The sequence below is a fragment of the Pseudophryne corroboree genome, chromosome 6, assembly GCF_028390025.1.
Source record: "Pseudophryne corroboree isolate aPseCor3 chromosome 6, aPseCor3.hap2, whole genome shotgun sequence".
NCBI lineage: Eukaryota > Metazoa > Chordata > Amphibia > Anura > Myobatrachidae > Pseudophryne > Pseudophryne corroboree.
The window spans coordinates 673088852-673114826 of NC_086449.1; the positions used below are offsets into that span (position 1 = coordinate 673088852).

A 25975-nucleotide genomic window follows, 5' to 3' on the forward strand; every position below is an offset into this window, starting at 1 on the left:
ACTATGTAAAGAACAAAGTATTTAATAAGAATATTTCATTCATTCAGATCTAGGATGTGTTATTTTAGTGTTCCCTTTATTTTTTCGAGCAGTGTATATATATATATATATTATAGGCTATTTTTTAGTGCCAGCAGTCACCTGGTGCAATGTGTATAATGTGCTCTGCCTGGCGCAAAGTGTATAACGTGCTCTACCTGGTGCAATGTGTATAACATGCTTTACCCGCTGCAATGTGTATAACGTGCTCTGCCTGGCGCAAAGTCTATACCGTGCTCTACCTGGTGCAAAGTGTAGAACGTGCTCTATCTGGCAGAATATGTATAACGTGCTCTACCTGGAGCAGTGTTTATAGGAGGTTCTACGTGGTGCAATGTGTATAAGCAAAACTACTGTGTGACATGGCACTATTATGTGGCCACGCCCTACCTCACTAAGCCACGCTCCTAAAAATTTTACTCGCACCTGAGGCATGTCATCAGGCCTTCTGAGCAGTAATCCCTCCCACTTGACAGACTCCACCCCCTCAACAGACCCCCACCCCTATTAGGGCTGCTTCCATAAATTTCCTGGGCTGGTTTTCGATCTCAATCCGCCCCTGGCTAGCGGCAAAGATGAGGTGGGCATATCTGTAGGTCCATAAATTTGGATACTGACACAAGTTTGACTCTGGAAGCCACCACAATAGATTTGAAAATAAACAATGGTGATACAATTAAAGTGCAGACTTTCAGCTTTTTTTCAAGGGGGTGAACAAGAATATAATATGAGGCGTTTTGGAATTATAACCTTTTTTATACACAGTTCCCTATTTTCAGGGGCTTCATGTAATTGAACAAATTAACAAAATAAATAATAAAATGTTAATTTTAATAATTTGCTGAGAATCTTTTGCATGCAAGAACTGTCTAATGTCTGGAACCCACAGACATCACAAGATGCCATTAGTTTTGTCTTCAGCACGTACAAAGCATGCTTGATTGGGTTGAGATCAGGTGACTGAGTCAGCCACTGCAGAGTATTTCACTTCTTTGCTTTAAAACTCAAGGGTTGCTTTCACAGTATGTTCTGGGTCATTGTCCACCTGTACTGTGAAGCACTGTCCAATCATATTTACTGAATTTGGCTGAATCTGAGCAGGTAATATATCTCAGTATACTTCCACTTTCTGTCTTCTGTCACATCATCAATAAACACTAGTGACCCCAGAACATTGGAAGCCATGCCCCTGTATAACACTGCCATCACAGATATATGCTTTCAGATCATGAGCCATTCCAAGCTTTCTCCATATTTCTTCTTCCCATCATTCTGGTAAACGTTGATCTCTGGCCAAACAATACTGTTCCAAGAACTGGGCCACCTTTTGTTACATATTTTGTTTTGGCAAAATCTAATGTGGCCTTTCTATTCTTGTTGCTCATGAATGGTTTGTACCTTGTAGTGAAGCCTCTGTATATGCTCTTGTGAAGTCTTGTCTTTATGCCAGGCTTAAATAACAATATGCCTACATCCTGGAGAGAGTTCTTCACTTCACTGTATGTTGCAAAGGGGTTTTTCGTTACCACAGACACATCTATATTGTTGTCGAGCTCAACAGTACAGATGTCGGGCCACACTGCTACTCTTGGCATGCTAGGTCCCATGAGATTCTGCTAGCGTCAAGCATCTTTTTTTTTGCAGAAAATGTATCTAATTCACAATGAGATGTGGCTGGGATGCATCAGGAGACTGATTTGATATGCAACACTTGTACATCTGTGTGCGACTGAGTCTCTAAATCTGCATATGATCTGCTACAATGCAGCAGCTTTTTTCCATGCCAAGTTCAGTTTTGCTTTGTATACAGACTCAGTCGCACACAGATATACAAGTGTTACATATCAAATTAATCAGTGTGTTGCAAATAAGACACATTTTTCGGCAAAAACAAAATGCCTAACGCTAGCAGAGTTACGTGGGACCTGTCAGCTCACTCACGACAGTGTCCTGTTGGATGGCGTATTGAAGCTAGATGTATGAGGACACATTTGTATGTTCTTTTTTCTCAGAACTTAGCAAACTGTTGATATGGCCACTCCTAATGTTCCCGCTGTCTCTAGTGGACTTTTTTTCTGCAGCATAAGGTTAGCATGTTTCACTTGCATTGAGAGCTCCTCTGACTACATGTTGTGGGTTCACAGCAACCACTGTCAAATGCGTTATACACTTGGAATCAACTCCATACATGTTGCCTGCTTAAATGATAAAGATATAACAATGTAATAGCACAGACCTGTCCATGAGACAGCTTTTGAGACGGTTGTCCAATTACTTATGGTCCCTTGAAAAACGGGGGGCTAAATATTAAACAGTAATTCCTAAACCCTTCCTCCAATTTGGATGTGCATAACCTCAGTCTTGATATACATTAGATTAACATCTCAGCCAATGATTCTTACCATGTACAGCTGTTTCCAAATGTTACCCCATTCCCGTAGAGTGGTTGTAACTTCTCGCACCAATGGTATTTCAGAAGGCACCATTTTTTCTGTATTCCTTAAAGACAATAATATAAGAATAATATAATCACTACATTTCTATGTTTGTTTGTTTTTTGGAATGTACCGATGCACTGTCTGTACCAATGGTTTGAACTGATGGTTTTCAGAATTTCATTAGTATCACACGTGAAAATTGTACTGCAACAAAACTTTTACACTCTTCTGAAGACCACAATAAAAGATATTGTACGGATACTGTATTATACAGATGTTGAGATTTTCTAGGCAAAGCAGTATAACCATTGTGGATTCTTATGTACCAATGTGCAGTCGATGGTTGGTTGAAAAGATTACATTAATAATACAAATACTATCACTTTCTCTGACCCTATATGCAATATTTGGTTCTCTGTTTAATAATGCAGTATTTCCACTATAGGAAAACACAATGGTGATATTACATGCTGGACTGAGTATCATTATTTATTATTACCTGCTGTGACCACTACTAACATTGAATTTATCATTTACACGAGACTTCATTAGCTCATATTTTCGCCTTCCACCGTTGGATCTGTGTATAGCACATATGGCTATGCCGGTCAATGAGTGCACCTTAATAAGTTTTTAATACAATAAAAGTTAAGTTTTATTGAATTACTAAGAGTTCCCCCACAAAGACAAATCTTTTTTTCTCTGCATTCTAAAATATTACTCTCAGGGGTGCACCTCCACATAAGACGCTATTATCCTAAATTTTGGGACCTATTAACCTACACAGTGGAATTTCATATACAGTCTCTCCTCATATATAACTGTATATTTATACTAGTTCTCAGGATTTCCCCTATGCCTTTGTTCCATCTACTGAATATATATTACTTACAAACCTCCCAACATTTGGTATCCGGTCTATAGATCTACACTAAAAAGGTCTACAATCAATAGGCCGACCACTAATGGTCAAAACGCATTAGGTCGACAGGGTCAAAAGGTCAACATAGGTAGACAGTTGAAAAGGTCAACAGGTGCAAAAGGTTGACATGACACATGGTTGACACAAAGTTTTTATTTTTACTTTTTTTCAACTTTTTCATACTTTACCAACCACGTGGACTACGACTGGGAATAGTAACCCTTCGCTGGCCATGTGAGGGGTGCAGTAGAACACTGACAAAACACACCATTTTTTTTAATTAAATTGTGTCAACCTTTTTTGTGAAATATGCTGCCAGTCTGGCATAAGTGTATTTCATACCTAGTCATACTTTGAGTCATATTTACCCATATGAACTGTGGATGCAGAACAAAATATGCAGCTACACTGAGGACATGGTCAGATTAGCAATGGGACAGGTGAGGCTACAACCCCAGGCCTCCACAAAAAAAGATAGGCCATCTTCATGACTCTATGATAACAACATGCACTCAGCTGAGCACACGACTTTGGAATCATTTAGGTAAAGACCTCTAAAAAGATTCAATAGCGACTTTATTTTATGTAACAAAGTACACTCGATATATATGTCATAGGAAACCACACAAGGTTATGAATAAAGGTAATTACAGCCATTAGGATTAACACAGAGAAAGCCTAATATACAAGCCTACCCTAAAGGGGCTATATTCCACAGGAGCATTGTCACAGAAACACACCAATGTAAACTAGAAGCCAAACCTCATCCCATGTGTGAAGATTCCACAGAGGCTTAACAAGTCTTGAACTATAGCAAAAGCACAGACCAGTCCAACAGGAGCATAACCCCTAGTCAGTCAGTCTGAAGTAGAATGAAGACACAGGAAACGTTCTGGACAGCTGGGCTTCCAGTTTGGTGTGGCTTCAGTAGGACTGAGCATAGTCTACAATTTATCGCTGATTAATTCTAAAGTAGCTACCTACTGGGGATTGGCTCCGGGGTGTATATCTCAGCTACGTACCAACTAAGGAAAACCATTTATCCAGCCATAAAGGATAAACCACTTAAATGATTGGGTATGGCCTCCTGATGGTCAGAAACCCAATGGTCACAATGCTGGCAGTGGGATCCAATGATGAGAATGGCAGCAATGTTTTGGTAAGTATTCTAAGGTTAACCAAACCTTAACCCAACCCTGCCGCAGCCTAACCCTAACTGCCACCCCGCAGCCTAATCCTAACCGTCTCTTTCATCAGCTTATCCCTAAACACACACATCCCCACACACAGCTTAACCCTAACCCTCTGCTTCTGCAGCCTAACCCTCCACTCCTGCAGTCTAACCCTTACCCTCCACTCCTGCAGTCTAACCCTGACCCTCCACTCCTGCAGCCTAACCCTAGCCCTCATACTTACTGTATGAACTTGTCAGCATTTTGACCAATCGGAATCCCACTGACGGTATTGTGTCAGCATTCTGACCAGCAGGATGCTGACTACATCCCCCATTTAAGCCTGTGTCACATTGTAGAAATAGATCCAGTGTCATTTTGGTAAAAAATAATGCTCTAGCTGACTGCCACTTCTGGCATAACATGGATGATCACTAGTGAAGTATTTAGCTAGTGACAAGCACAACTGTCTCTGGTTCATCTGTATGACTGTTTGCCCTTACAAGCCCAGGTTAACATAGGGGGACAGGTCAGACAAACTAACGGTACCTACAGAACCCGACAGGCAACATTTTAGAATACACACTAAACAACATTAGTGCAAAGCACTACACACCACACAGCAAATAACACAGGATACCAGGCTCTACTCATTGTCAATGAGCCCGGTACACTGCTCTTGCCACATATACTAATAGTAGAAATGCGAGGGATATACAAATAAAACAACTCCATAAGTAGTGACACTCTGGCTAGCAAATTAAATGTACACACAGGCTGCACACCTGACTCAGAGGTGCGCACAGTTGCATGGGCAGATACAATTTCGTACACAGCAGACTTGTGAAAATATGCTAATGACTCAGACACCATCTTGTGCTTAGAGACTCCCTTTCAGATCTGCCACTTATGTACAAAAGCATAAACATTGGAAACATCGGGTGCACATACAGTAGGTCCCACCGTCAAACCTCCTATGCTGTCTCAGAATGAGCCTCTCACCTAAGACACTGCGTCCACCTCTATATCAGGCCCACTGGCTGCTGAAATCACCACACTGAGACTGTTGCCATTCATTAATGCTGTTAAGTTTGTGAACATTATTGTTCCTTTTAGACCTTTTAGTCTATGCTTATTGTGATGATTTGCATTTACACACGGAAGTTTGAGTTTTTTTAAGGAGTTGTGAGATTCATTGCATTCAAATCTGATTATGCTTTAGGAGTTTGATACACTCTTGAGAATTGTCTGGTCTATTTTGGGAATATTTTATCAGCATCAAAGTGACCTAAGGATTTCTTACTGTCACTGTGCGTGATTCGGTAATTGGGCATATTATGAATTATTTACACATACTGTTTTTCATGCTAATCTATGTGTTAAAGTGTTGCTCAACACTAGCTATAAAAGCACCATTTCAATATATACTATTCTTGTTATGTAAATTTTCTACTTAATGTTATCATGTTAGTTAATTGTAAATAATATGTGGTATATATTTTTACTGTACATTACTGACTATGCCAAAACAGCACTCAATTTTTTTTTCAATAATGGTCAATATCTGTTTATTTACATTACTTTTATTTTATTTTACTGATGTAATAATCAAGGGATAATATTAGGAGCCTCTTTACAATTATGATGGGACCTTGTGGTGTCACTCCAGAAGTCACAAATGTTTTCATTTCTCTGACACTGGCAGTCTCTTGTAGGGAGTTGTAGGCTTTTGGTTTTGTGGCACCCCTACCCATATAGGCTGCAGCCCTGTGTTTACTGGGCTCGGTCTGAATTCCTATAACCGAAAAACAAACCACATTCTTAGCCTCTTTCTTTTAGTGATGAGGTTCAATAAAAAATTTTAGGGAGATGTACACTTCACATTTTACTATATTTATTTATTTATTTATACAACTTTCCTATGTAATGCTGGAAATGGGTAAAATAAATGACTAAGAATGGCTACAAGATTTTTTTAAAATCTTACTGGTAAAACACATTTTTCTTCTTATTTTGTTAAATCATTCAAAATAATTTCCCTAATTTGGGGGGAAAAATTGCTATGTTCTACAATTATGTCAATTCACAATTTAAAAAAAGAAGCTACAAGTGACTTGTCTTACGGTATCGTCTAGTTACCCTTCGTGGAGAGGACCTTTCGCATAAGCCACTGGGTCCATGTCACAAACTATTTAGAAGAGTAACCTGTTGCGAGCGAAGCGAGACACCGGGCCTGAAGTGCGGTGAGCGAAGTGAGCCTGCGAGGGTCCAATGGTGCAGAGATAAAACAAAATAACCTCAAACGAACGGAGAATGGATAAAACATTGAGGCGCTGTAAGGGCGGAAGTTATCCACTGCTCTCTCGTGCTGTCACTTCCTGGTCCTGATCACGAAGGTAACATAAACACAACCCTTGTCTTAATAGCTTGATAGTGGCGCCTGGTACAAGTTTATGCTAGACACTTATATCGTTGCAGTATGTAGCCATGTTATCAGCAATCACAAAGCAAACAGTCAAAAGGTCAACACCATAATGTCAAATGTCATAATGTCAAAATGGTTATATTGTCAAAACCCAACATGTCGATACCTGCTAAATGTCGGATAGTCAAAATGTGAACATAGGAAATTTTAGCGTACAAAAGTAAAGAAAATTTGGTGCTTCAAAACGGAGTGCAGCTCTATTTTAAAAGCCCACCTGTAGGGCCACAATGTGGAAATATAAAGAAAGAATGTAGATATAGCGCAGACTCCTATGGGGATAGACCGGGGTATATGTAAAGTTAATTCACCCTGAGTGCTCGTTACAGTCAAAGTGTCAATTTAAGCTGACCCAATAATGATCACAACATCCATCCATTTAGTTCTTAAATTTCAAAATCAAGCCCACAAAGTCTTCTATATCCTCAACTTTCGAACTGTATAACTTCTCCACGCTCTGTTCCAATATTTTCCGTGAATGATTATCTCGGATAGGAAAAAACAGAGAGGGCAAACATAGTGTAATACAGCTTTTACTGAGGAAAAGTTAAAAACATAACCTTTTAGCAGCGTACCTTAGGTGGCGGTGTATAATGAACACCAATTATCACCTCATCTACATTTAAGTGACACCTTAATAATGTGACCTCTATTTCCGGGATTACCCCGGATGTTATTTAAACAATACATTTTAAATATGTATTAAAAAGTTTATATGTGGTTTTAAAATGAAATATCGATTTTTAAAATGAAATTATGATTGTATATGTATAAGTATTTACTTTTTGACTATAATCAACAAGTTTTGATGTATAATTAACTTAATTACATCTGCCACTTCCTGGAACCAGCCCACCAATGGAGTCCTGGGAGGGAGCATAATTAGCACTGAATACACCATAGCCCATTACACCTTGATAAAGGCTCCAAGGAGCCGAAACGCGTTGGTGAAGGATACTAACCGCTGCCTACCTAGGACTCTGAGGGGGGACCACTGCTTTCGGGAGGTATGAATTGGTGTGCATTATACATCGCCTCCTAAGGTACGCTGCTAAAAGGTTATGTTTTTAACTTTTCCTCAATAAAAGCTATGTTACACTATGTTTGCCCTCTCTGTTTTTTCCTATCCGTGATAATCATTCACGGAAAATATTGGAACAGAGAGTGGAGAAGAGTGGAGAAGTTATACAGTTCGAAAGTTGAGGATATAGAAGATTTCGTGGGCTTGATTTTGAAATTTAAGAACTATCTACATGGATGTTGTGACCATTATTGGGTCAGCTTGAATTGACACGTTGACTGTAACGAGCACTCAGGGTGAATTAACTTTACATATACCCCGCTCTATCACCATAGGAGTCTGCGCTATATCTACATTCTTTCTTTATAGGAAATATTAGGGTTAGCGTTAAGGTTGGGGTTATGGTTTGGGGATAGAGGTAAGCATAAAATGGGGTGTCGACACCATTTTGAACATGTCAACATTGTGTTTGTTGACAATATAAACATGTATATGGTATCTACACCCCTTCCCCATCGCTGGCAAAAATATACAAAATTGGTCATAGACCATCAATAATTTTGAATCATCGACGGTCGATGGCCATCTCTAGTTTTAATATTTTATGACGCATTAAAGAGTCACTGCTATTGTGTTTAAAATAATTTGCTTTATTGTGATACAGGACAAATTGAACAATCACTGATATGCAATTCTTGTTTTCACCAAGATAAACTTTATTTTGGTATCCAGTGTCTTCTCACCTTGTAAACATGTAATTCTTCATAATTAGGAGCCTTATTTGCCTGCACTGCTAATCTCTTGATACAACAGATCAGTGCTACTCAAACCTTTCAAGTGAAAATCTATGCTTTCTGTTATAATCTGCATCTAGTTATTACATCTACTGTACACACGGAAGCTTGATTTTTTTAAGGAGTTGTGAGTTCATTGCATTCAATTCTGATTATTGCACATGAATGCGCAGCAACCCGGGTTGTGTCACAGTCTGAAAGGAACCAGTTGAAATTACCTGGGACGAGCAACCCGATATTATAACTCATATAGCAAGCAGTGTTGAACACGTGTTCAATCCGGCTCGCGGTGCAGTGTAAATGGGTAAGCCAGGTCGATGCGACCCAGCACCTGTTCACTGAATAGGAAGAGGCAGTGCTTGGAGATCATCTCATTTGCACACGTCGGTGTTGATGTCACCAACCTCGCAATAAGCCGGGTCGGGCTGCCAGTCTGAAAGGGGTCTCAGCCGGGGTGGAAACCGAGAAGGACCCGTGTACAAATCCTGGGTGCGAACTGGCTATGCAGTCTGAAAGGGATAGTACAGACTGTAGTGTACCTTGAGGACCGAGGTTTTAATAATTTAAATAATAAAATGTGCAGGAAACAAAGGTAACTATCTGGCTCCTACGCCACATATGGAAGCAGACAAAGTTCTCACTAAAAGATAAAATGAAACATAAAAGGCTGTCCTGTATTACAAAGAAAGAATAAAAAAGCAAAGAGCAACAAATACCTTTTCTTTTGAATAGTAACTTCCTTAATGTGGATGAAGGATTTAGGAAATATCCCCTGTGGGAAAAAAGAGAATTGTAACTTATTTTTCTTTCTTGACACATCCTAGTCATAGAGAATGAAAATAGTAAAAAAAAATACTCAGGAATATAATTAACATCTCTAAGTATGTGTAGCCAGGTAAATATGCCCCAGGAACAATACTAGAACATCCAACACTACAATCAAACATGTTATAACCATTGATATAAAGTAATTATTATTCAATTATACACAATAATTCAGCCACTTCCTATAAACAGTGGAGACAAGGATTTTATAAAACTGATATTACTGTTATACAGAGTTTCATAATTAGGTGGATCTTAGTTGGGTTTAAGTTAATATACGACCAGGGCTATAACTAGGGGTGCATGACCAGTGTTATCGCACAGGGTACAGAGCTCTGGGGCCGGTATCATCACTGACCCACAGCACCTGCATGTGGTTTTCAGGATGTCTAGAACAGCACTTTGTAGCCAGTACAGTAACATTACTAGAGCAGCCTGAAATTTCCAAGGGGCACTCCATGCGGGCACCTGAAGCCTATGGAACTCTACTTCCCAGAGTCGTGGCCATGCCCCATAGGTGTCACAGGTTTAGGGGACAGGGTCAACACAAGGTGCACTTCTGCCCTGTTACTGCATGGTACAAAACAGATCTTTTTGTGCTGCCATGATTCAATGGGGATTTTTTCATTACTTAAACCAAATAAATTGGCAAATTTAAACCAGAGATAAATCCAATCCAATGTGAAATATAGTACGAAGGGAATTGTCTTTATTCTGTTATCCCAAGAGAAATCAAATCCAAACCTACTATACTTTTAATCCAAAAAGAATAAGAAAATTACTAGTATTTGTAATTTCTGGACATTTCCAAGTGGTTTCTTATGCAATACACATCAAAAGAAACTAAACAGATCTCTACTGACGTGGGAAATAAAGTTGCTGTGCAGCTCCATTAATGCCTATGGGCAATTCATTTCTATGGCAATCTCATTCCATTGGAAGTTTAACTCCATGGAAATGAATGGGCTATTGGAATGAATTAGCCATAGGACTTAAAAGGGAAAAATGACAGCACAATAGGGGTAATTCACACCCGATTGCTAGGGTGCGTTTTTTGCATCCCCGCTATCAGGTAGCCACCACCTACAGGGGGAGGGGATGGAGTGTGTGCAGGTGTGTGATTGCATTTGTAGCAGAACTGCACAAACATCAGTTTGTGCAGTTTCTGCTCAGCCCAGGACTTACTCAGCCGCTGCGATGATCAGGGCCGGAGCTGACGTCAGAATACCCTCCTCCAAACGCCTGGTCCATCCTGCGTTTTTCCGGACACTCCTTGAAAATGGTCAGTTGCCACCCAAAAATGCCCTTTTCCTGTCAATCTCCTTGCGATCGCCCGTGCGTTCGGAAATTTTGCACCATCCCGTCGCTGACCGGCGATCCCCGTTGCTGCGGTCCGTTGCGCCTGCATTGTGGTGCATACACATGCGCAGTTCAGATCTGATCGCAGGCTGTGAGAAAACACAGCCTAGCAATCAGGTCTGAATTACCCCCAATATTGGTTAACCCACTCCTGATAACATGTAGTGTGTATGTACACAACGTACTAACATAGGGATCATTGGATTTTTCCAAGTGTGGAAACTCGTCAGCCCACTAAAATGAAGCAGACAAAAAAAAAACAGATACTTGAAAGCTCATCTAGCGCAAAACAAAAACCCCAATAAATATATTAAGTAACAGAAGTTACCATTTGTAAGGAGATGCATTATTTTACAGTTCTGTAAAACAATTATTTTGTACAAGGCAGTAACTACTACACTAAATTTACAGAAAGCGATACAAAAATTGTTTTGTTTTACATATGACTGTTCTAAAGTATTCATATACTCAGTCATAGCTATTGCTTTATTTAAACACAATTACAAAACAGAATGAACAATTCCAGGTAATACAAATCTGCAAACAACTTACTAAAATTTTCTGTTACAATCCTTTCCATGCAGGTGGCACTGCTATAAGAGGGCATAAAGCTCTTTATTATTCTTGTCAGCACCAGGATGCTGTTATGAAACTGAACAACAGGCATTTCCTGCTGCAGATGGACAGCTTTTAGCTCAGCAAATTACCTTTATGGAAGCTAATCCAAATAGCGTTCTCCAATAACACGACTGTGTTCTTTTTTCCAGTTCTACTTTAAAGACAGCTAATGTGTGCTACAGAAATCGAGCACATACCATCTTGTGTAAAAAAAATTCTGAACAGTGTTTTAAGGATATTAACAACTCACTAAAACCAATTCCCTAGAATATTAGCATTTATTGAGATTAAGTCAAAGAGTAGGGAAGAGGTAAGAGTTAACATTCCGTGTATGTGCTAACAAATCTCATTATTTTACAAACTATAAGGTTATTATAATACAGCAATAGTAACAGATACTCCTACAAAATGTTTATGATATAACGCACCCCAATTGTTAAATATATGGTCCAGGATTTTTGTTCCTCACTCTACCACCTTCCTATCTCTATCCTCCTCATCTTAGTTTCTCTCTTTCTCTTGAGGAGTCATCCTTTCTCCCAGTGTATCTCTCTCCTCTGTCTCTGTCTCTCGCCTCTTTCCCTGTCTCTCTCACTCTCTTTCCCCATTTATCTCCAGTTTACCTTTTTCTCCTCTGCCTCACCTCTATTTCTGATCTCTTTCCCATGTCTCTCTGTTTCTCCATCCAACTTCCCTTGCTCTCTTCTCCTCTTTTCTTTCTCCCCCTCTTTTTCTCTTTGTTCCCTAATTTCACTTTGTCCAGTGGCGTAACTATAGAGGGTGCGGGGGATGCAGCAGCTATGGGGCCCGGCGGCTTGAGGGGGGCCCAAAGGCAATCCCACTGCACCCTCTAAAAAACATTTGTCCTCCGCAGTGACAGGAGCCAGGTGCTACAGTACTAAACTCTCCTACAGCATCCGGCTCCAGTCATAGAAGAGGAGCCAACAGCTCAGGGAGACTGTCTCCGGGAACAGCCCAGGACAGCCCAGCATGCACGGCCCTGGAGTGACGATCCCGGGAACCCTGTGAGGCCATGCCCCCTCTAATATACAGCTACACCCCCCTTTTAGCCACAAACAACGCCCCAGGGGCGCACCAGGAGATCATTACTCTGCCCAACAGTGTACTTACTGGTAGGGAGGAGGGAGGCAGAGCCACTTGTTCTACAGAAGTAGCGGCACCAGGCTAGCGCAGCTGATGGACATGCACTGATTGTGCTTATACAATGCCACATCCATCAGCCGTGCACCACCAATGCCGCTACTGCTTCGCCTACCCTCCTCCCTACCAGTAAGTACACTGCCGGGCTTCGAAACCCACACGGCAGCAGTAAGTAAAAATAAAAAAATTAAGAAAAAAATAATAATAAATAATAATACATTTTAGAACGTGCAGTGGGATTGCCTTTGCCCCCCTCCCCAAGCACCATAAAAGCTACTTTTCCCCCTCTTAAAACTCCTGCTTCATTTTGATCTCTCTCATAGTGAAAGTGTTTCCTACTGTACTTTTAGCATTTTTATTCTCTCTCTTTTAGTCTCACTCTGTTTCTTTTACAATTTGTTTCTTCTGCTCAGGCTGCTGGATTTTTTCCCTCTTATTATTGTTGTTATTCACTCCCTGCAATCTGTGTCCACTGTACTGCTTTTTCTTTCTGTCTTTACTTAGTGCCATTTTATTTAGTGTATCTCTCTCTTTTTTATTCTTTTTTAGTGGAGTTTCTACTGAGATGCCTACTGACTGTGCTCTAATCCACCATTTATGTGCAAAGATGCACCATCAAATGCACAATGTTCACACACTGGGCGTTAGAGAAGCTCTATGGTTGCTCAAAATGTCTATCGGAACATAACCGCATCTGGCTAACCACTCCCCTGTTACCTCCCAGGAACAGCCACTGAAATTCCTTCTCTCTACCTCCAAATTTGTTCTGTGGTAATCATTGGGACATATGTGCAGTGCAAATCAGATATGCTCAGACTTAAAACATTGGCAAATTGCGTCCGCCATCGACACTGCGTCCATCACTGAATCAGGCCCATAATCACATAGGAGTAGATGTATGAAAAAGCGTTATGGGGGAGAAGTGGCATCAGCGAACGTTATGAGCACTGATAACGCTTCTACCGCATGTATTACAGCGGTGGTGCGTGCTGAATGACAGGGGCACTATGGCTCCTGTTTAAATCGCCGCTGCTATCTGAAAGATAGCACGCGGATATGCAGGGCATTGGTCAGTTGCACTGATCGTTGCAACACCTGCAGCTAATGATTTTGACAGCTGCAGGTGTCGTTGCCCATACACTACAGCCAGAGACAGCGCTGCCCTGGCTGCGGCAGCTGCTGGCTCCAGGCTTCATATGAGATCACGTGAGATTAGGGAAATCTCACACATGAGCACTGGAGTTGGCCGTAGGTGATACACAGAGCATCAGCACTAGGCTGTTGCGCTATGGGCACTAGCAGCCTCTGATGGAATTTGGGGTCCTGCTTCATTGTTTCATGGTCCTACCATAAGTTATAGTTTAGTGTGAAATCTATAAATATATCATCAAGCTATCATCAAGCTATTATAACAATGGGCCTATTTTTATGTGGAGGCTTGGAACTGTAATTCCATCTGCCCCAGGCCATGACCGTAGCAAAGAGAATATATTTTAATTAACTACTGGTTATCTACAACCATCAGGTGGCAAATGTGCAAACATAGTCTAATGCCAAGATGATTAGCCAGTGATGCCAAGTTCCGATAAGGTAAGCTTTCGGAGCATGGCAATAGGGCTGTTTTCTCAGTCCCTATAGAAATCTATCGGGACTGCTTTTGCAAATTAAAAAAAACAAACAAAAAAATAGTCCCGTCACAGAGCGGAAGTGCTGCTAGAAAAGCCAGGAACTTCGCCACGGTAATCCACTTCATAAATAACCCAAAGCAGAGAAAAGCCCTGTTTTCCACAAAATACGGATTTTCTCTGCTGTATAAATAGACTCCAATAAAAGAAGAATTAATAAAAGATTAATTGATTGATTGATTGATTTATTGATTGATTATGGTAGGCAACTGTATGGTCCATGTTATGCATAGTGAACTCAACATGCACAAGTTGTACAATCAAAAAGAGCAATTGTTTGGTGTGCTTGAATAGACTATGGATGATCTTATTTCCTCTTTATCCTCAAGTAGTCGGTCTGTAACAGTGACATGGTACCCCTGGCTGTTATACAAGGAGTCTGACCATTAAAAGTCTTTACTTGGTTGTGCCGGTGACTGGTAAGTGGGAGTGCTGAACTGGCTGGACTGCTAGTGTCTATTATTATTATTATTTAAGTTTCTCCACCCTGGTCTGACAGGTGGTTTATTCCCTATTGTTATGATTTAGTCAAATTTCCACTGCCCGGGCAGTGAGGCTTCTTTCTTTCTTTCTTTCTTTCTTTCTTTCTTTCTTTCTTTCTTTCTTTCTTTCTTTCTTTCTTTCTTTCTTTCTTTCTTTCCTTTCTCTTTCCATTCTCACCTTGTTAGTTTTGCCTTCTCTTCCCCTTTTTCCTTTTTTTCTATGTTCTCATCTTCTTTCCTTTTTTCTTCCTGTTTGATACTACTAAATGTGCTGAGATTTGTAACAGTGTTTGATTTTCTGCCAATATAGTGTACAGAAAAAAATGTAAGGTGCTCAACATGCTATGACAACTTTTCTTAGCTGTGACTCTTCTGTTGAGTTGCCATTGATTTTTATTATGTACCACTGTGCGCTCTGTTGTCTTCTGTGATGTGCACACTGTCTCTTGTAGTACTGCTTAATAATCAATAAAACATCATTTTACTTTTTCGCAAATGACAACTCACAGCGGCGAATCACCCCGCTTATATTTATTATGACAACAATAAAAGAATAAAATACAAAGATTGATTGATTGTGATAGGCATTGGCAACTGTATGGACCACTAGGGAAGACACTGACAATTAAAGAAGAATCAAAAAAGATTTATTGATTAATTCGTTGATTGATTGCTTATGATAAGCAATGGCAAATGTATGGTCCGTTTCACAGTGAGGTGAGGTCCGGCGGCAAATAGACAATCTAAAAGTAAGATATTCACCAATGCCATACAAAAATGCAGCCCATAATGAAAATAGAGCTATATATAAGCAATAAAAGAATCGATGCAAAAAAGACCATTCCTAAAGCCTCCCAAACTTACAGCCCATAATGAAAATAGAGCTACATCTTGTAAAATGCATGAACTCGCAGCAAATGGTGTTACATTACTATGTCCTCATCAGCATCTTTACTTGTACTGCTCCCCACATGTGCAGATGGTGCAGAAATTGAGGAAGGAGGTGAAAGAGGCTTCTCTATGAGGACAGTGTGAGAAATATCAGACTCACCATAGCTATCGTGGACACCCCTAGACTCTCTTCATGGATGTGTGTTGGTTCTGAACACACAGTTTCTTTTACTGCCTTATTCATTTTATTTTATTTTACACCTCTTCTGAGTGAAATAATCTTGCATCGTCATGAGGCAGAAGAAGATGCCTCAATGACAGTTGCATGACCACTACTCATAAAAAAGGTCAAGGCCTGAGTCTTTCCTTGCCACTGCGGGTGGTGAATGGCACGTTGCCAATTTTTTTTTCTTTACCTCTGTATATTGGTGTTTTAATTTTAGATGCCCTGACTTAAATCCTCTGTGCTATTGAGCATCGGCTTTAGATGATGTTGAAGAACTAGTATCGTCATTTTGACTGGTTGCAGCATTTGCAGCGCTAGTATTTTCTTGCTGCTGCTGCTCTTCTCTCAACTGATTTCCATCATCCATATTGATGAACACACTCAAGTTGTACAAAAACTATAATTTAATAGTATTATTACTCTTTACTGAACCTGTTTTTCGAAAACCACCACTCACTGCGAAGTCACAGTACTTGTATGTTATGGATACACAGTAGTCACGGTACTTGTATGTTATGTGCACACAGTGGGGTATAGTCTGCAAAGTCACAGCACTTGTACAGTATGTTATGGATGCACATTAGGGTATGGCCTGCAAAGTCAGAGTACCTGTAGGTTATGGATACACAGTAGTCACAATACTTCTATGTTATGGATACACAGTGTTGTACAGCACAAAATGAAAACTTTTTTCAACTTTTGTTTTTGTCATCTTTTTTTTACTTTTCTTGACTTTAAAAAAGTATTTTTTTTTTTTTTTTACTGTTTTTAACACTGGAGCAGATGGACACTGGACAGGTGCATCATCAGCACTGGAGTGGATGGACACTGGACAGGTGCATCATCAGCACTGGAGTGGATGGACACTGGACAGGTGCGTCATCAGCACTGGAGCAGATGGACACTGGACAGGTGCGTCATCAGCACTGGAGTGGATGGACACTGGACAGGTGCGACGGCAGCACTGGAGCAGATGGGAACTGGACAAGTGCGTCGTCATCACTGGAGTGGATAGACACTGGACAGGCGTGTTGGCAGCAATGGAGCAAATGGACACTGGACAGATGTGTCAGCAGCACTAGAGTAGATGGATACCGGTCAGCCACCTAATGGACACAACACAGCCACTTCTGGATGGACACAGCACAGCCATTTAATGAGCACAGTATAGCCATTTTAGATGGACAAAGGCAGTACAGCCACTTGTATATGGAGTCTGGACCTAGCACACCCACTGGTTTGGTTGGGCACAGCGCAGGCACTTGTCTGGAGTCTGTACACAGCACAGGCACTCATATGGACACAGTACAGCCACTTGTATGGAGTCTGGACACAGTCGGTACACAGCACAGCCACTTAAAGCAGAGTAGAACGCACCATAAAGCAGTGTGCTTGGCCTGGATTGAAATGGTGCAGAGATCGGGCATCGGCCCCTTATATCGAATCCAAAATCTGTGAGTATATGATGCTTGTATGGTGAAGTTTTGACTTGATTTGGAATCTGAGTCTGGTGGGAAAACCCAAGCCGTGGCCAGGGCCGACCGGCCAATAACGCAGGCTACACTGCCACATATAGCGCCAGGCTCTAAGGGTGCCATCTCCCGCCGCTGCGCAGAGTGAGACTTCACTTACTCATCAGTCTCACCTGCAGATTCTGCTGCCTGCCAGCACCTCCTAGTCCCGGCTGTAGTCACCCACCGACACACTCGCATCTATCCCTCCATGGTAATGCTGCTGCTGGTGAGCTGAGTCCCCCTCTTCCTTTCCAGAATGCTGCTGCGCGTGCGACATCATCGCGCACTGTATTCTGGGAGTGGCCATGGGGGAGAGAAGACACGGACAGAGGAACAGCTATACAGCGTGGTGTCGGCCGCCCACAAGCACCCGATATGTAACAGCAGCCTGCCTGTCTGAGCCTCTGGCCCTGAGGAAGAGACCTGTCAGCCAGGCAGTCCCGGATCTCATCCCCAGCAGCTACGCAGCAGGGAGACAGAAGCGCCTGGAAGAGCGGGGAAAAGGGAGATCTGTGTGCCGGCCCCAAGCCAGGGTGAGTGTGGGTGTATACTTTCCCTGGCTGAATGTCTCTCTCTCTCTCTCTCTCTCTCTCTCTCATCCTCGCCTTTCTCTCTTTCCCCTATTTCTTTCCTCCTCTTTCTTTCTTGTCCTTACCGCTCTCTCTCTTGTCCTCTCCTCTTTCTAGTCCTCACCTCTCTCTCTTGTCCTCACCGCTCTCTCTCTTGTCCTCACCCACCCTCTCTCTTGTCTTCACCCCTCTCTGTCCTTACCTCTCTTTATCGCTTGTCTTAACATCTCTCTCTCTGTCTTGTCCTCACCTCTCTCTCATCCTCACCCCTCTCTCTCTTGTCCTTGCCCCTCTCTCTCTCTCTTGTCCTCACCCCCTCTCTCGTCTTCACCCCTCTCTCTCAATCCTCACCAGTCTCTATTGCTTTTCCTCGTCTCTCTCTCTTGTCCTCACCTCTCTCTCATCCTCAACCCTCTCTCTCTTGTCCTCACCTCTCTCTCTCTCTCTCTCTCTCTCTCTCTCTCTCAGTGCAGCAGCAGCAGCATAGTGTTGGGGAATGGCACTTCATGTGTACTACATGAAGCCGCCCACCCATACACAAATAACTGGTCTGCAGCCTGCCTGCCTGAGCCTCTGGCCCTGAGGAAGAGACTTGCCAGCCAGGCAGACCCAGATCTTGGCCCCAGCAGCTGCGCAGGTCCAAGATCTTGGCAGCCTGGAAGAGCCAGGGGAAAGGAGCCTGGGGAAAGGAGATCTGTGTGCTGATCCCCAGCCAGGGTGAGTGTGGGTGTATAATTGACCTAGCTGACTGTATCTCTCTCTCTCTTGTCCTCACCACTCTCTCCCCCCTCTCTCTCTCTTGTCCTCACATCTCTCTCTCTTGTCCTCACCTCTCTCTCTCATCCTCTCACTCTCTCTTGTCCTCACCCCTCTCTCTTGTCCTCGCCCCTCTCTCTCTTGTCCTTGCCCCTCTCTCTTGTTCTCGCCTACCTTCTCTCATCCTCACCTATCTCTCTTCTCCTAACCCCTCTCTTTCTTGCTCTCTCATTCTCACCTCTCTCTCTCTCAGTGCAGCAGCAGCAGCACGGTGTTGGATGATGGCAGGAGTTACTACATGCGGCTGCCAACCCATGCACGCAAATACCCAGTCTGTAGCCTGCGTGTCTGAGCCCCTGGCCTTGAGGAAGAGACCTCTCAGCCAGGCAGTCCCAAATCTCGGCCCCAGCGGCTGCGCAGCAGGGAGAAAGAAGCAGCCTGAAGGAACCAGGGGAAAAGAGATCTGTGTGCCGACCTCCGGCCAGGGTGAGTGTGGGTGTATACTTGCCCTGGCTGACTGTATCTCTCTCTTGTCCTCACCACTCCCCACCCCCTCTCCCCCTCTTTCTCTCCTGTCCTCACCTCACTCTTGTCCTCACTCTTGTCTCTTGTCCTCACCCTCTCTCTCATCCTCGCCTCTCTCTCTTGTCCTCACCTCTCTCTCTTGTCCTTACCCCTCTCTCTCGTCCTCACCTCTCTCTCTCTCTCTCTCTCTCTTGCCTTCACCTCTCTCTCTCTCTCTTTTGTCCTCACCCCTGTCTCTTGTCCTCACCTCTCTTTTTTGTCCTCAACCTCTCTCTCGTCCTCACCTCCTTCTCTCTCGTCTTCACCTCCCTTTCTCTTTTGTTCTCACCTCCCTCTCTTGTCCTCACCTCCCTCTCTTTCTCTTGTCCTCACCCCTCTCTCACTTGTCCTCACCTCTCTCTCGTCCTCACCTCCATCTTTCTCATCCTCACCTCCCTCTCTCTTGTCTTCTTCCCTCTCTCATCCTCACCCCTTTCTCTCTTGTCCTCAACTCTCTCTCTTGTCCTCACCCCTCTCGCTCATCCTCATCTCTCTCTTTCTTGTCCTCACCTTTCCATCTTTCTCAGTTCAGCAGCAGCAGCATGATGTTGGGAGATGGCGTGTGGTACTATGCATTGGTACTATTCTGTGGCCAGGCCCCTACATTTTTGGAGCACGACATCAGTGCGCACTGTCCATTTTAATTATGGGAGGCACTAAAGGAAATTGTCGCCCTAAGCTCCACAAGATCTACATCGGACCTGAATATAACAATAATAATAATGCAATGTATATAATTATATAGCTCACCCTGCCTTTGTTACAGTATATAATAATAATAATAATAATAATAATAATAATACAGAAAGTGTAGTCAACAAGTGGAATGGCCTCCCATCAGTGTTGGTAGAGGCTAAGACAGTAGAGCAATTTGAACATACTATACTTGGGATAGGCATATGAATAGCCTTACAAAGACCTAACGACCAAATAAAAAAAATTTCACGTGTATTTTGTGTTTTCTTTTTTTTTTCCTGTGGGGCCCTATGAGTGTGAGTGTTTTTTTAATGTAATGTTTTCTTTTCTTTTTTTCTTTTTTTTATCTACAGATTCCCTTGTGCCATTGTTACATTAATAAGATTTTACTCACCGGTAAATCTATTTCTCGTAGTCCGTAGTGGATGCTGGGAACTCCTTAAGGACCATGGGGAATAGATGGGCTCCGCAGGAGACTGGGCACTCTAAAAGAAAGATTAGGTACTATCTGGTGTGCACTGGCTCCTCCCACTATGACCCTCCTCCAGACCTCAGTTAGGATACTGTGCCCGGAAGAGTTGACACAATAAGGAAGTATTTTGAATCCCGGGTAAGACTCATACCAGCCACACCAATCACACCGTATAACTCGTGATACTATACCCAGTTAACAGTATGAAATATAACTGAGCCTCTCAACAGATGGCTCAACAATAACCCTTAGTTAGGCAATAACTACATACAAGTATTGCAGACAATCCGCACTTGGGATGGGCGCCCAGCATCCACTACGGACTACGAGAAATAGATTTACCGGTGAGTAAAATCTTATTTTCTCTGACGTCCTAGTGGATGCTGGGAACTCCGTAAGGACCATGGGGATTATACCAAAGCTCCCAAACGGGCGGGAGAGTGCGGATGACTCTGCAGCACCGAATGAGAGAACTCAAGGTCCTCCTCAGCCAGGGTATCAATTTTGTAGAATTTAGCAAACGTGTTTGCCCCTGACCAAGTTGCAGCTCGGCAAAATTGTAAAGCCGAGACCCCTCGGGCAGCCGCCCAAGATGAGCCCACTTTCCTCGTGGAATGGGCTTTTACTGATTTAGGATGCGGCAATCCAGCCGCAGAATGCTCCAGCTGAATTGTGCTACAAATTCAGCGAGCAATAGTCTGCTTAGAAGCAGGAGCACCTATTTTGTTGGGTGCCTACAGGATAAAAAGCGAGTCAGTTTTCCTGACTCCAGCCGTCCTGGAAATATAAATTTTTAAGGCCCTGACTACGTCCAGTAACTTGGAATCTTCCAAGTCCCTAGTAGCCGCAGGCACTACAATAGGTTGGTTCAAGTGAAAAGCTGATACCACCTTAGGGAGAAACTGGGGACGAGTCCTCAATTCTGCCCTATCCATATGGAAAATCAGATAAGGGCTTTTACATGACAACGCCGCCAATTCTGACACACGCCTGGCCGAAGCCAAGGCCAATAACATGACCACTTTCCACGTGAGATATTTCAAATCCACAGTTTTAAGTGGCTCAAACCAATGTGATTTTAAGAAACTCAACACCACGTTGAGATCCCAAGATGCCACAGGAGGCACAAAAGGGGGCTGAATATGTAGCAATCCCTTTACAAATGTCTGAACTCCAGGCAGTAAAGCCAGTTCTTTCTGGAAGAAAATCGACAGAGCCGAAATCTGGACCTTAATGGAACCCAATTTTAGGCCCATAGTCACCCCTGACTGTAGGAAGTGCAGAAAACGACCCAGCTGAAATTCCTCTGTTGGGGCCTTCCTGGCCTCACACCACGCAACATATTTTCGCCAAATACGGTGATAATGGTTTGCGGTTACTTCTTTCCTGGCTATTATCAGCGTAGGAATGACTTCTTCCGGAATGCCCTTTTCCTTTAGGATCCGGAATTCAACCGCCATGCCGTCAAACGCAGCCACGGTAAGTCTTGGAACAGACAGGGCCCCTGCTGTAGCAGATCCTGTCTGAGCGGTAGAGGCCATGGGTCCTCTGATATCATTTCTTTAAGTTCTGGGTACCAAGCTCTTCTTGGCCCATCCGGAACCACGAGTATCGTTCTTACTCCTCGTTTTCTTATTATTCTCAGTACCTTTGGTATGAGAGGCAGAGGAGGGAATACATAAACCGACTGGTACACCCACGGTGTCCTTAGTGCGTCCACAGCTATTGCCTGAGGGTCCCTTGACCTGGCGCAATATCTAGTTTTTTGTTTAGGCGGGACGCCATCATGTCCACCTGTGGCCTTTCCCAACGGTTTACCAACAGTTGGAAGACTTCTGGATGAAGTCGCCACTCTCCCGGGTGTAGGTCGTGTCTGCTGAGGAAGTCTGCTTCCCAGTTGTCCACTCCCGGAATGAACACTGCTGACAGTGCTAAGACGTGATTTTCCGCCCATCGGAGAATCCTTGTGGCTTCTGCCATCGCCATCTTGCTTCTTGTGCCGCCCTGTCGGTTTACATGGGCGACTGCCGTGATGTTGTCTGATTGGATCAGTACCGGCTGGTTTTGAAGCAGAGGCCTTGCCAGACTTAGGGCATTGTAAATGGCCCTCAGTTCCAGAATATTTATGTGTAGGGACGACTCCTGACTTGACCAAAGTCCTTGGAAATTTCTTCCCTGTGTGACTGCCCCCCAGCCTCGAAGGCTGGCATCCGTGGTTAACAGGACCCAGTCCTAAATGCCGAATCTGCGGCCCTCTTGAAGATGAGCACTCTGCAGCCACCACAGTAGAGATACCTGGTCCTTGGAGACAGGGTTATCAGCCGATGCATCTGAAGATGCGATCCCGACCACTTGTCCAAGAGGTCCCACTGAAAGGTTCTTGCATGGAACCTGCCGAATGGAATTTTGCTTCGTAAGAAACTACCATTTTTCCCAGGACTCGTGTGCAGTGATGCACCGATACCTGTTTTGGTTTCAGGAGGTCTCTGACTAGAGATGACAGCTCCTTGGCTTTCTCCTGCGGGAGAAACACTTTTTTCTGTTCTGTGTCCAGAACCATCCCCAAGAACAGTAGGCGTGTGGTAGGAACCAGCTGTGACTTTGGAATGTATAGAATCCATCCGTGCTGTTGTAGCACTTCCCAAAATAGTGCTACTCCGACCAACAACTGCTCCTTGGACCTCGCCTTTATAAGGAGATCATCCAAGTACGGGATAATTAAAACTCCCTTTTTTCGAAGGAGTATCATCATTTCTGCCATTACCTTGGTAAAGACCCTCGGTGCTGTGGACAGTCCAAACGGCAGTGTTGTGAATTGGTAATGGCAATCCTGTACCCCAAATCTGAGGTACTCCTGGTGAGGATGGTAAATGGGGACATGTAGGTAAGCATCCTTGATGTCCAGGGATACCATGTAATCCCCCTCCTCCAGGCTTGCAATAACCGCCCTGAGCGATTCCATCTTGAACTTGAATTTTTTTATGTATGTGTTCAAGGATTTCAAATTTAAAATGGGTCTCACCGAACCGTCCGGTTTCGGTACCACAAACAGTGTGGAATAGTAACCCCGTCCTTGTTGAAGTAGGGGCACCTTGACTATCACCTGCTGGGAATACAGCTTGTGAATTGCCTCTAGCACAGCCTCCCTGCCTGAGGGAGTTGTCGGCAAGGCAGATTTGAGGAAACGGCGGGGGGGAGACGCCTCGAATTCCAGCTTGTACCCCTGAGATACTACTTGAAGGATCCAGGGATCCACCTGTGAGCGAGCCCACTGATCGCTGAAATTTTTGAGGCGGCCCCCCACCATACCTGGCTACGCCTGTGGAGCCCCCGCGTCATGCGGTGGACTCAGAGGAAGCGGGGGAAGAATTTTGATTCTGGGAACTGGCTGACTGGTGCAGCTTTTTCCCTCTTCCCTCGTCTCTGTGCAGAAAGGAAGCGCCTTTGACCCGCTTGCTTTTCTGAAGCCGAAAGGACTGTACCTGATAATACAGTGCTTTCTTAGGCTGTGAGGAAACCTGAGGTAAAAATTTTTCTTCCCAGCTGTTGCTGTGGATACGAGGTCCCAGAGACCATCCCCAAACAATTCCTCACCCTTATAAGGCTCTATGTGCCTTTTAAAGTCAGCATCACCTTTCCAGTGTCGGGTCTCTAATACCCTACCTGACAGAATGGACATTGCATTAATTCTGGATGCCAGCCGGCAAAATATCCCTCTGTGCATCCCTCATATATAAGACGACGTCTTATGTTCGCAAAATAGTATCCCTGTTTGACAGGGTTACAGACCACGCTGCAGCAGCACTATCTGCAGGTCTCAGTCTAGTACCTGAGTGTGTAAATACAGACTTCAGGATAGCCTCCTGCTTTTTATCAGCAGGTACCTTCAAAGTGGCCGTATCCTAAGACGGCAGTGCCACCTTTTTTGACAAACGTGTGAGCGCCTTATCCACCCTAGGGGATATCTCCCAGCGTAACTTATCCTCTGGCGGGAAAGGGTACGCCATCAGTAACTTTTTAGAAATTACCAGTTTCTTATCGGGGGAACCCACGCTTTTTCACACTTCATTCACTCATTTGATGGGGGAACAAAACACTGCCTGCTTTTTCTCCCCAAACATAAAACCCTTTTTTAGTGGTACTTGGGTTAATGTCAGAAATGTGTAACACATTTTTTATTTCCGGGATCATGTAACGGATGTTCCTAGTGGATTGTGTATATGTCTCAACCTCGTCGACACTGGAGTCAGACTCCGTGTCGACATCTGTGTCTGCCATCTGAGGGAGCGGGCGTTTTTGAGCCCCTGATGGCCTTTGAGATGCCTGGGCAAGCGCGGGCTGAGAAGCCGGCTGTCCCATAGCTGTTACGTCATCCAGCCTTTTATGTAAGGAGTTGACACTGTCGGTTTATACCTTCCACCTATCCATCCACTCTGGTGTCGGCCCCACAGGGGGCGACATCACATTTATCGGCATCTGCTCTGCCATCACATAAGCCTCCTCATCAAACATGTCGACACAGCCGTACCGACACACCGCACACACACACAGGGAATGCTCTGACTGAGGACAGGACCCCACACAGCCCTTTGGGGAGACAGAGAGAGAGTATGCCAGCACACACCAGAGCGCTATATAATTTTGGGATTAACACTATATTGAGTGAATTTTTCCCAATAGCTGCTTGTATATACAATATTGCGCCTAAATTTTGTGCCCCCCCTCTCTTTTTAACCCTTTGAGCCTGAAAACTACAGGGGAGAGCCTGGGGAGCTGTCTTCCAGCTACACTGTGAAGAGAAAATGGCGCCAGTGTGCTGAGGGAGAAGCCCCGCCCCTTTTTCAACTGACTTTCTCCCGCTTTTTCTGGAATACTGGCAGGGGTAATTTTACATCTATATAGCCTCTAGGACTATATATGATGTAGATTTGCCAGCCAAGGTGTCATATATTGCCCTCAGGGCGCCCCCCCCAACGCCCTGCACCCTCAGTGACCGGAGTGTGAAGTGTGCATGAGGAGCAATGGCGCACAGCTGCAGTGCTGTGCGCTACCTTGGTGAAGACCGAAGTCTTCTGCCGCCGATTTTCCGGACCTCTTCTTGCTTCTGGCTCTGTAAGGGGGACGGCGGTGCGGCTCCGGGAACGAACACTAAGGCCAGTTCCATGCGGTCGATCCCTCTGGAGCTAATGGTGTCCAGTAGCCTAAGAAGCCCAAGCTAGCTGCAAGCAGGTAGGTTTGCTTCTTCTCCCCTTAGTCCCTCGATGCAGTGAGCCTGTTGCCAGCAGGTCT

General features: G+C 43.7%; 1 protein-coding gene across 4 annotated transcripts in view; it reads right to left on the reverse strand.

Moving 5' to 3' along the window:
• DOCK2 (dedicator of cytokinesis 2) overlaps positions 1-25975 on the reverse strand; it is a 1781615-nt gene that overhangs the window by 1609976 nt on the left and 145664 nt on the right. For all 4 annotated transcript variants that reach the window (XM_063928256.1, XM_063928254.1, XM_063928255.1 and 1 more), the window contains exons 4-5: positions 9585-9640; positions 2442-2538 (exon numbers count right to left, since the gene is read on the reverse strand). In XM_063928256.1, the coding sequence (XP_063784326.1) occupies positions 2442-2538; positions 9585-9640 (153 nt within the window). The remainder of the gene's footprint in view (positions 1-2441; positions 2539-9584; positions 9641-25975) is intronic.